We start from the raw sequence: 13092 nt of genomic DNA, 5'->3' as shown, positions 1-13092 counted from the left end.
CTTCGAATCATACCCACAACGCTCAAACTACCGTGGTCGAGGCCGTGGTCGTGGTTACTCGAGAGGAGGTCGCGGTCGTGGGCGACATTCATATCACAACCCCTCTGGTTCCTATGGAAATTATGGCTCCTACGGTTGGTGGAATGCTCCACCTCCCTCCCCACACCCCGCTCATTCACCTTGGACCACCTCGTGGAACCGCCCTACTGCCCCATTAAACCCTCAAACCAAGCAACCTCACTCACCACCACCTGGGTTCAGCCTCGTCACTCCACCACAACTGCCATACCCATGCAACCCAACATATCCCATGCAGCCCAGCATCGATCCACTTCAACCCACAGAACTTGGTGCAGCTTTGTCCACTCTCAATCTGAATCAATCCGACCCCACGTGGAACTTTGACTCTGGAGCCACGTCACACATCACCTCGGATCAAGGTAAAATTAACTCTCATTTTACTACGTCTACTAATGCCAAAATTTTTGTAGGAAATGGTGATTTGTTGCAAATTGTTGGATCCGGGAATGGCTTTCACAAAACTATTAACCGTACCTATCACCTTAACAACATTCTTTATGCCCCTAATGTTATTAAAAATTTACTTTCCGTTCGTAAATTTACTCGAGACAATCATGTTTCTATTGAATTTGACCCATATGGTTTTACCTTGAAGGATCTCAAGACTGGTCAGGTACTTTCACGCCATGATAGCGACGGTGATCTCTACCCATTCACTTCCCCAACTCAAGTTTTTTTGGCTTCTTCCCCAGTTAAATGGCATGAACGTCTCGGTCATCCAAGTTCACAAGTTTTAGAATTTATGTCTAGTTACTTTCCTACATGGCTCGCTAAATGAATTGGTATACATGCACCAACCACCGGGATTTGTGGATCCCACTAGACCGGGACACGTGTGTAGGCTTCGCAAATCTCTCTATGGGCTTAAACAAGTACCGAGAGCTTGGTTTCAACGGTTCTCTTCATTCATCACCAAACACAGGTTTCAAGGAAGCCTAAGTGACACCTCATTATTCGTTTTTCACCAAGAAAACTCTATGGCATATCTTTTACTCTATGTAGATGATATTATACTAACTGCATCTAGTGATTTATTGCTTCGCCAGATCATTCAGCTGCTGTCCAATGAATTTGCTATGACCGACATGGGTTCACTTCATCATTTTTTGGGCATTTCTGTCAAAAGAGACTCTACGGGCATGTTTTTATCTCAATCTCAATACGCTCGTGATATCCTGCATCGAGCCAATATGACTTCATGTAAGCCCTCACACACTCCAGTTGACACATCGTCGAAGCTTAGTGCAACCGAAGGCAACCTACTACCTGATGGATCCTTGTACCGTAGTCTTGCCGGGGCTCTCCAATATTTAACATTCACAAGACCGGACATAGCCTATGCTGTCCAACAAGTTTGCTTGTTCATGCACGCACCTCGTGAGTCACATTTTAACTTCTTGAAGCGTATCCTTAGATATATTCAAGGCACTATCGACTTCGGAATACGCTTAACTGCCCAATCTGACCACAGTATTGTTGCTTACTCGGATGCCGACTGGGCCGGATGTCCCGACTCCTGCAAATCTACGTCTGGATACTGTGTTTTCATAGGTAACAACCTTATTTCTTGGTCGTCCAAACGACAACCCACAGTCTCCCGTTCCAGTGTTGAGGCCGAATACCGTGGCATTGCAAACGCGGTGGCTGAAACATCTTGGCTACGCAACCTACTTCTCGAGTTAAAAGTTTCCGTTACAAAGGCCACCATTGTCTACTGTGACAACATTTCAGCCATCTACCTATCTAAGAACCCCGTTCAACATCAACGCTCCAAACATGTCGAATTAGACATCCATTTTGTTCGATAACGGGTTAGATTGGGTCAAGTTCGCGTCCTACATGTGCCTTCGTCATTCCAGTATGCGGATATATTCACAAAGGGACTGCCTCGACAGTTGTTTCAACAATTCCGATCCAGTTTGAACGTCCGTATAAACTCCCCGTTCAAACTGAGGGGGTATATTAGAGACCGTATATATAATGTCGTGTCCACATTCAATGAATGACAGCCTAGGACTTGGTTTAGATTGGTCCATGATTATAGAATAGTTAGCTCCATGACTATAGGAAAGTTAGCCCATTTGATTCTCTATATAACTGATGTATCAGGCACCATAATGCACAACGAAAAACAACAATGAATATCGTGGTTATTAGCAGTTTTTACTTCATGGTTAGCCCCAAACAAATTTCCCAAACCAATCAACAAGGTGCTCTATGTGGCATCAGTTTGATTTTTAAAAGCAACGCGTATCACATTACAAAGTGACACTCTTGGGAGCCCTCATTTAGGCTTTCCTTTTTTATAATATTACAAAACTAGCAAGATACTCGTGTAATACAATATGGGATAAATATATATTTTAAGTTTTTAATTTCACTGATGTTATAGGTGCTTCTTAATAATATATTTTTCAACATTAATTACTAAGGATAAGAGACTGATCATAGATAATGATATGGACATACACTCAAACTTGGAGCAGTTCTTTAACATGTCAACAACTATATCACCAGACGTATAACTGATGCTCAAAAGAAAACAAATACGTGACAATAATCAGTGTGAAACGCATAAAGAAAGTTTGTGTGAAATGTATGCGAACAATTATATCAACAAAATAAAGAAAATGCATGCTCTATAACAAGTTTAAAAGTACATATAACTGACGTGGTCGATTTAGAAAAACCATGTAAGCTAAAAAGTATTGTTCACCTCCATTTTTTAAATGAAAAAGAATAACCAAAAAGTAAATTTACATGATGAATAATAAAATTAAACAATAACAATATTGGTAACACAAATTTATATGTAAGTTTAGATACCTAACAACCATATATTATTATATTCGATCATATATATACCTTTTATAGTTTTATTTATGAAAAAGAAAAAAGAAAGTTGAATTGATTAAATGAGCTTGTGGCGATAAGCCGATGACACTAGGTTATCAATTTAATTTTTTTTTTTTAAAAAATATTAGCTATTAAGTTTTAGCAATTATTGTGATGTATATACGTAAAGAAAACGTGAGTAGTTACAGTTTTTAGTAACAGAAGGAATAAACTTTCCAAAATCGGAAAGTGCAGCATAGGTTCCGGGCCTAGAAAGTGACCACATGCACCATACCCTATTAGCTAACGGTCAAACTAATGGACCACGAGATTGAATGAGGTTCCTCAACCACACAATCTTCAATTAAATCCTCATACTATTGTTTTCATTATATCCTTTTTATATTATTGTAAATTGATCATGAATCTTAATATATAATAAAGATGAAAGCGGAAAAGAAGCGACTTGAACATATCCTTTAGCGGGAAGCCTGATAGAATGTTTTCACGCCCTAAAAAGGATATAATAAAGAAGAATTGTTTTTTAAACTTTTTTTAGAGAGAATTATGATGTGTCATGTCTACAATTTTTTTCAAAATATTTTTATTCTATTTATGATGTCATATTTAGTTAATAATCTTTTTAAAGATAAATAGCCCATTAAATATCTTCAAAATGTTTTATTTTATTATGATGTCTACAAATTTATTCTTTTATTAAAAACAAAGTAAATTTTTTTAAATATAATATTATGAAAAGTCTTTTTATGTTTTGTTAATGCAATAGGCACTACAAATAATATTGCATTTGTTCACACTTTTAATGAGTGTGAACAAATTAAAAATTTTGACCTTTTTTGTGTGTAAAAATATATAGAAATAAAAGTGTGTATAAATTTCTCCACACAAAAAAGTATGTAGAACTAAAAGTTCACACTTTTTAGTATGAACTTTGATAATTATTTTGTAACACCTCATTTGTCCACGCTTTTGTAGTGAGATACTAATATTTATAAATTATTATGTTAATCAATTTAATATTTTCAAGCCGAGTTATAATATATCAATAACAAAAATTATATACACTTTTTAAGATTTTTTTTGCTTTTAAATTTTAGTTAAAATGTCCGGGTTGAACCCAGGTTGATTAACTAGTATCTAAGTATAACATAATTGTGTTTATGTTAATGAGTTTGGCCACTTACAGAATAAATTTTTTAATTTAAATGTTCGATGAAAAATCCCTATTACTCAAATCTATGGAAGGAAACTTATACAAATAAGTAAAAATTTAATATCTCTAGACACCCTAAATATGCATGAGCAGGACTCGAACCTGATCGAAACCACCAATAAAAACAAGCCCCATTGATAATAGACCATTTGGTGATCGTTGTTTTCACTATTTACCAATCATATTACCATTACTATATAAAAAAAATTAAGTACTACGTATGTACGTGTTTTGTTTACTAAAATAAATATAAATAAATATTGCCGATGAATGCTAGTTTAGTGGTCCATTGAAAAGTGGGACGGAAGTTTTGTGTCTCTGAACATACGTCATGGGTTTAAATTAAAAAAAAATTAAAATTAACAACAAACATTTGTGAAGGGCCGGTGGAGATTCCTTTAAAATGAAAATAAATTAAGAGATCAAGTTAAATCAATCTCAATCTCAACCAATGTATTAAAATCAAAGGTTAGGATTGAAGAAAGTCGTTAACTTTTGAATCTTGAAAACCAATTTTATCAAGTTAGAGAGCTTGACCCCACCCATTTGCGAAAGAGTACCATGGTTTGAAGTTCGATGGGTATCAAAAGTTATAGTAGAAGGCAGTGACGGATCCAGAAATTTTTTTAAGAAGGGGCAATATGTAATAGAGACGATATGGGTTGGTAATGATTCAAGAATATTCATGTTTAGTTTTACGTTACATGTAAGATTATTATATGATACAGAAATAGGTATGCCTTTTATTTAAATAAAAACTTAGATGTACATAAACCATTTGATTGTAATTTTTTCATTGAATTATCCAAGCATGCTATTAACATATCAAAATCATAAAAATACAAATATATTGTTTTATTTAAGTACACAAGACATATATATATTACCCTAATGATAATAGAAAACCAACATCCATTTTTTTATTTTAGTGAAAATCTAAAGTAAAGATGTTAAAAAAACTTTAAAATATGTAAATCAATATTTGTTGAGTTAACATGAGGAGGTGTCTAGGACCCCCTAATAACACTATGGATCCGCCAATGGTAGAAGGTTGACTAAAAGTATACAACTAGTTTTGATGTTTGAAAAAGAAAATGATGGACTTTAGTTAACATTTTTTGTGTGTTCCTTGATTTTATCGACTAACCTTAATTAATTTCTTTTTACACGCACGTATATTAATCAGCTTAATTAATTAGTACAAGTCCACAGTTTAAACTAGCTAGCTACATAATATCCATGTTTATTTATTTTCATCTTTCATCATATATCGATAATTAATTAATCAAGATATACTGTTAAAAAAAAAAACTAATCAAGATATTCACACCTTTATGAATGTGATTCTGTATGGCTAGAAGAAGTCCTTCAATTCGTAGGACCTTGGTACAATATAAAGGCGTTCAACCGCCCAACACCATTATTATTATGGTATGAAATCAAACGGTTCATATTAGTCTACCATTTTTGTTTCATATATATAATATTGATATTGATACCTCTAACGGAACTTTTAATTAGATATATATGCATGGATATAATTATTTCATAACATTTGTTACATCCGGGCTTGAGTGAATTTCAATAAAGGTTATCTTTCATTAAAAAACAAATCCTATAAAAGGTTTATGGGGAACCGGTTCATTAAGTCTAATAAAACATGTGCCTCCATATACGATATCTACAAATACAAAAACAAACAACCTATACAACTACAAAACTGGATTTTGTCACAATCAATGGCTTCATTCCATATTATAATATTGTTTCTATATATAGACAAAGCCTAGTCCCATTTGATATTAAGATTTCTTTAACCTCTAATATTTATCTAGATCATAATCACAATATATATTAATTAGATACATACATACATACATTAATCTGGATGAAATGTCTAGTAGTACTGTGGATGAATATGAAGGTTATTATGAATCATCGTCGTCATCGGTTGTATCTTCAATGTTATGGGTTCGTAACCTTCGACGATATATCAGATCCGACCCTGATCTTGGCTCCGAAGCTATCATGGGTATTGTCAAAACTTCTGTTTTATCATTAACACCCGGAATATATGTATGCATGTGTTAGATAAAAACGTACAAATTAAATATTCATTTAACGTACGTACGTATATATGTTTTATTGGCATTTTCTTTGTAATTAGCTTAATTTGTAAATTTTGAAAAGGTAATGAGTGGCATACCTACAAGACGTAACCCAACCTGACCCGTTTTGATTGTCAATTCAAGCTACACTCATTAACTCCAACCTTTTGTTTAATTATTACAATTTGCAATCCTTAACTTGTGTCGTGTCGTAATTCTTTTACCTGCATGTTTGCAGAGCATGAAACGAGAAGAAATTTGCTTGACATTTACAAGGAGAAGCATCGAAAGAGTACAGAAGTTGGCATAGTCCCAAGTTTTTATAAGAAGGTTTTGATCATGAATTCATATATTGTTTTATTATCATCTGCAATTTATAATGGTAATTAATGTTTTTGATATGTTGTCTCTCTTGCCATAATTTTTCATCGGTTGCTAAACATTTATTTCTTATTTATAATTCAGAAACCTGAGGACGGTTCTATCAGCCATACGGTTCAAAGGTTGGCAAAATATCGTTTTCTAAAGGTACCTAGCTAGCTATCTCCAATTTGCAAAGGGGGGATGGATTCAAATAACATATTACCTTTATCATAACGACTAGATCGAATCATTTACGATGTCAATTTGTTTATTGTCTGGTTTGTTATTTTGTTCTTTTTGTATATATCCGTATTTTGAACTACGTACATTTATTCTTTTACCTTCAATATTTTGCAGAAGCAATCAGATGTTTTGTTGAACACTGATGACCTGGATGCTATGTGGTCGTGCCTAAGGGAAAATTGTGTGATCGATGAATCCACTGGCGGTTCTGAAAAGGTGCCTTAATTAATTGTGAAATTTTCACTTGTGTGTTTCTCATTGCCCATGTTTTGAAATCCAACTATCGATCAATTTGATAAATCTATAAACAACACAAATTATGGATTATTCATGGTCTTAATTTAGTCTTTCAAATGTTCCATGATATCATTACGTAATAATTGAAATCCATACCATCATATCCTCGATCACTTTAATTGTTTACTTATTGATTATATAATTGATTCATAGTGTGGAAACAATGTAGGTGAATTATGAAGACTTTTGTCAAATTGCCTCTCTATGTGCAGATCAAATTGGCTCAAGGTGTCGCCATTTCTTCAGCCCCTCAAATTTTTTAAAGTTTGAAAAAGACGAGTTAGGAAGAATTTCCATTTTGCCTTTTTATCTATATGTTATGCGCACGGTGAGATTTTGTTTCTTCTCCAACATTCGTCTCATTTACTTCGTATTTATTTCTGTTTAGCATTATCTAAATGGTGTACCTTTATATAGAAATTAACAATTTTATGATTAATAGTGTAATTAGATTTTACAGAACAATTTGTATCATACTCACTTGTTTACTTCTCGTTATAGCTAGTCATATTCTTTTGTCATCGTACTTATGATGTTAGTTGGTATTTTAGGACTAAAACGAGCATGTGTCTTTCTATACAGGTTTCTCTTACACAAGCTAGAATTGATATGAGTGAGCTCGATGGGGATTCTGATGGATTTCTTCAACCTTATGTATGTACCTTGCTATTCTTTTTGTTCTTCATTATTCATGTACGGTAATATAGTCTTGGTTCTCCTTCTAGTTTGATTTTTAAAGATTATTATGTACAAAATTCACATTTGATCATTCTTTGGACAGGAAATGGAGGCTTATATCAGAGGTCTTATTCCTAATTTGGCTCAACTTCGTGACATGCCTGCAGAATTTATTCAAATGTATTGTCACATAGCTGCACACAAATTCTTCTTCTTTTGTGATCCAAGTCGAAAAGGTTTGTCACAATTGTTATCTTCCTTTTTAAGAATTACTAATTGTTGTATTGTAAGTCTCTTATTTTCAAAATACTTGATTCTCTTAATTAACTACTCCATGTTGTAACATTTTGGTGGTTCATATCTGAATAATTATTTTATTCACAGGGAAGGCATGTATAAAGAAGATTTTGCTTAGTAATTGTCTTCAAGAACTAATGGAACTGCACCAGGTATTTTCAGCTGCAAAGTTGAAAATTTTCTAGTCAATAATGTTAGAACTTTATGTTGACTTCATGCTTTCTTTTTAAATATTTGCTAATATTATAAAAGGAAACCGACGGAGATAGTGCTGATAGTGAGCAGATTGATAATTGGTTCTCACTAGCATCCACACAACGCATATGTGGTAATTAGCTAATTATCTATATATGATTTCTGGTATTGGTCTTTTGTGTTTTGTCATTAATATAATAGTGCTTCTATGTTACTAAGCTAAGCATTGGTGTTCAAATCTCTTATTACAAATATATATACAACATATGATAAGCGGCGTGTTGTCTTGAGCTCAAGCTAGCTACTTTGATTTACAAACAGATACATTTTTGGACCTTGATAAAGATGCTAATGGCACTTTAAGCAAGGCGGAACTTCAAGGATATGCTGATGCTACGCTGACAGATATTTTTATTGAGAGAGGTAATTATTAATCATATGGTTGTTACGGTTACGGGCGTAGCCCTTAATGCTAAGGACAAAGCCCTTAGAGATAATTTTCCAATGGTTCTCACCATTCGCTTCTCTCTCTATATATATTTTTATATATATTTCCCCTCATCTCTTTCTTATAGTTTTTGACGAGCATGTGCGTCATGGAAAAACCGTTATTGGACTTCCGTGGGAGATGGACTTTGAGAGTTTTTTGGATTTCATTCTTGCCCTCGAGAACAAAGATACTCCCGAGGGTTTGACATATTTATTTAGGTGTCTAGATCTACAAGGAAAGGGCTATCTCACAGCACCCGATATTCATATTCTCTTTAGGTAATTAATATAATCTACAACGTACACTAACTTTTACCGTTACAGTAATTTTTCCATCTTTAGTTACATCAACTTTGAGGTGGTGATTTCAACTCATTTAATTACTTGTTAACAGATGGATATGAGTCATGTTTTTATCTAAAATAGGTTACATTATACCCCTAATTTTTTTTAACAAAAGAACAAGTCGAAAGTAGACTAATTATTCTTTTTTTTGTGTGTGTATGTGTGTGAAACCGGCCTCTTAAAGTACTTGATAAAAATGATTTTAACTTGTGTTTTTTATATTGTTCAGAGACATGCGTGAAAAATGGGATCAAATAGGAAACTATGAATTATGCACAGAAGATGTTCGAGATGAAATATGGGATATGGTAAGACCGGTTGATCCTCTAAGAATCACGCTCTCTGACATGTTATCATGCAAACAAGGTGGTACCATTGCGAGTATGCTCATAGATGTACGTGGGTTCTGGGCTCATGATAACCGTGAAAACCTACTTCAAGAAGATGGAGAAGCATATGATATTGATGTTGAGCGTGCCTAGCTAGTTTCATTAGAATAAATGTTGTTGGGCTGATCACATGAAGTAGACAACTTTTATCCTTAAAAGTGAAAAAATAGTTCAATAAAAGTATAAAACCCTTGAAGGTGGCTTATTTGCAATTTTCGTCCTTATAACTAACGTTGTTGATGGTTCCCACTAAGTTCATGCTATTTTCGTCATTTAAGTTTACTTCTTCCCCATCTTATTCATATCCATTTAAATCCGTTTCCGATTACTTAACATACCCTGAACCTAACGAGAAAATCTGGAAAATCTAACGTTAGTTTTAAAGACAAAAATTGCAAAAGTTGTCAACTTTAAAGGTTTCTTTTTTTATTTTTCAAAACCTTTGTTTACTTAAGGGACGCAAATGTAATTTTCCCTTGGAATACAATAAGTATCTCAATTTTTTTTTGTTTTTCAAATATTCGGTCTAAACACAACATTAGATTAACTGTATCATATAATGATAAAATATAAAATATTGCACGTATTATAGACAACGAGATGTTGACCGTTATAAAGTAGAGTTGTGTTATAGCTACCAATATATTTTAATTTAGAATTTTTTTTAGTCAAAAATATTAAAAAGGTTGAAACAAAGTCTGCACTTAATCTGCACCTAGATTTTTGCAATGGACCACCTAAATTTTACACACAATTTAAGTTTAACTTTGTTTCAATTTTTTATTCAACTTTTTTTTATCTTTTATTTTATTTGAATATACTGAATTTGTTTTTAGTTGTTTATATATTTTTCTCAAGCTAAATTTTTTTTTAAAAATAAAGTGTGATCTTTTATTTTGGTTTTTTAATTTTTAATTTTGGTCTTTCTTATTTTAGTTTAGTCCAAAATCCAAATCAACAGCAACAAATCTAACAACTTTATCTTTTTACAATCTTCAAAGAAAGATTACAATCTAACATTTATAAGCCAACTTATTATAATATATATATTAAAAACAAAGTCTCGAAAAATGTGTAAAGAACAGTATATTTTAATTTTTTTATTTTCACCACATAAGTTTCAATCTTTACATTTTTAGCACTAAACTATAATATTTTTTAGTAAACTTTTTGCTTTATTTATTTTCACCACAAATCTTTCAATCTTTACACTTTTAGCACTAAACTGTAATATTTTTTAGTAATAGTATACTTTTTATTCTTTTCACTTTCATCACGTAAGTTTTAATCTTTACACTTTTAGCACTAAACTATAATACTTTTTAGTAACTTTTTATTATTTTTATTTTCAACACAAAACTTTCAATCTTTACACTTTTAGCACTAAACTATAATATTTTTTAGTAACATTTTGTTTTATTTATTTTCAATACAAAACTTTCAATCTTTACACTTTTAGCACTAAACTATAATATTTTTTTAGTAATAGTATACTTTTTATTTCTTTTTACTTTCACCACGTAAGTTTTAATCTTTACACTTTTAGCACTAAACTATAATACTTTTTAGTAAACTGTTTATTCTTTTTATTTTCAATACAAAACTTTCAATCCTTACACCTTTTACAATTTGCCCATATCAAAGTTTCTGTTTTTATTTTCTTGACACTGAATTTTTGGGTTCTAACGTTTTCATCAAATAACTTTCACATGATTACGATTTTACTTTTTAAATAAAAAGTTTTGTTAATGAAAGTACTTAGGGATGTCGGTATTAATTTTCTTGACACTGAATTTCTGGGTTCTAACGTTTTCATCAAATAACTTTCACATGATTACGATTTTACTTTTTAAATAAAAAGTTTTGTTAATGAAAGTACTTAGGGATGTCGGTATTAATTTGATACATTAAAGTTTGTACTTTATCTTATAAAAATTCAGGATGGCGGTTATTAATATATAAAGTATTACTTTTTATGCATGTAATAAGCCCTTAATGACAACTCTTTGAGCTGTCATTATCATTTTCCTTAAATATATAACCTTTTTAAATTTGCCCCACATCAAAGTTTTCGTTTTTATTTTCTTGACTATTTTTTGGGTTCTCATGTTTTTATCAAATAACTTTCACATGGTTACAATTTTACTGTTTAAAAGTTTATATTATATTTAAAATATTACTCAATATAGTTATTGTTTATGTTTTTATAAATCTTATAACAATTTTTTCATTTTTTTATTGTTATTGTTACATAATTGTCTTTTTTATTTTTCAGTTCGAATATTTGACATAAATTTGAGTCTAAAATTTTGTCGTGTATAAAGCGTACCCCGCGGCAACGCGCGGGTACGATAACTAGTTAAGAAAGAAAAACAGAAAACAGAAAAAGTATAATCAAAGTCAAGGTTTGAAAATATAATTTTGTTTAAAATGAGAAAAGTCACTTAAATTGTAATTTTGAAAAATTAAAATACAGTTAGAAGATGAATTGGAACAATAACCTAATTAATTCAACTATCAATCCTTCAAAAAAGATTATACTATATATAATGATGATAAACTTAGCACTTTTAATCATCTTACAGAAACAAGCAGGTTAATCATCTTACGACCATTTACCACCTTTAGCGACCACCTGTCAATACCGCCGGCCACCACTTTCAAATCTAAAAAACGAATCCATCAACCGCCGCAACATCTGGCCACGAACCCCGACCATCGTAAACCGCCGTATCTGAGAAGGGAAATAAGAAGGGCGGCGACGACTGGAGGAGAGGAAGAGACTTTCTGTTGGGGAGAGAGAGGGTGGCGGCGGTTGGAGGAGATAATGTGGTCGGAGGTTTTTTGGGGGGAGAGAGGGAGAGAGTGGGAGAGAAAGGGGCGACTGGTTTTTTTTGGGAATGAATGTGTGTGACTTTTTTTTAGGGTTATAGTTATTATATATAATATTTGAAGAGTTCTAAAACGTATTATCTTTATAAAATAGTTACAGCAGTATATGTTTTTGAAATTCTTTAACTTGTCTTTATTAACAACATATTTTAAATTTTTGATATGGTTTTTTTATCAGTAGAAACAGTCAGAATTCTACGAAAATCATCCAATGGAAGACAATAAATTTTTTATGACTACACCAGAATTTTTCACCAACGAGGTATATACATAGTTATTGACACTGGGCTACTCATTGCTTCAAGGTATAATGTGGTGGTTGTTTTTTTAAGCAAAGAAGGAGATACAACGTGCTTCCCGCTTTTTACTAGCCCACCAAGTTCACAACCACTTGATATTTGTGTAATTGGACGCTTCAATGGTAATCATTTCGTGAGACTGGTGTTACAAAGAGATTTTCCGGTACCTCCTACGCATCCACAATGGTCTAGTCACGCATTTGATCGGGCATGGGAAAATCCTTTTTTGCATAGACAAAATGTGTACAACCAGATTAAATTTCTTAGACGTAATTCAGTAGGTGTGAGAACTTGTATTAATATTGATTAAGAAAATGATTAAAATATTTTATTATCTATGAGTATTA

General features: G+C 32.3%; 2 protein-coding genes across 2 annotated transcripts; both read left to right on the top strand.

The window, feature by feature from the left end:
* The first annotated feature begins 869 nt into the window (after window positions 1–869).
* LOC122610958 (uncharacterized mitochondrial protein AtMg00810-like) lies at window positions 870–1889 on the top strand. The gene has a single exon (XM_043783910.1). The coding sequence runs from the start codon at window positions 870–872 to the stop codon at window positions 1887–1889; it is 1020 nt and encodes a 339-aa protein (XP_043639845.1).
* A 4154-nt stretch (window positions 1890–6043) lies between these two features.
* LOC122610957 (probable serine/threonine-protein phosphatase 2A regulatory subunit B'' subunit TON2) lies at window positions 6044–9647 on the top strand. Its single transcript, XM_043783907.1, has 11 exons — window positions 6044–6182; window positions 6497–6588; window positions 6979–7080; window positions 7331–7489; window positions 7744–7815; window positions 7943–8075; window positions 8224–8288; window positions 8389–8464; window positions 8653–8754; window positions 8907–9099; window positions 9395–9647. Exons 1-11 carry the CDS (start codon window positions 6044–6046, stop codon window positions 9645–9647), a joined length of 1386 nt encoding a protein of 461 aa, XP_043639842.1.
* The last annotated feature ends 3445 nt before the right edge of the window (window positions 9648–13092 follow it).

This window comes from Erigeron canadensis, chromosome 8 (genome assembly GCF_010389155.1).
Source record: "Erigeron canadensis isolate Cc75 chromosome 8, C_canadensis_v1, whole genome shotgun sequence".
Lineage (NCBI taxonomy): Eukaryota > Viridiplantae > Streptophyta > Magnoliopsida > Asterales > Asteraceae > Erigeron > Erigeron canadensis.
This window is presented reverse-complemented; position numbering and strand designations above follow the sequence as displayed.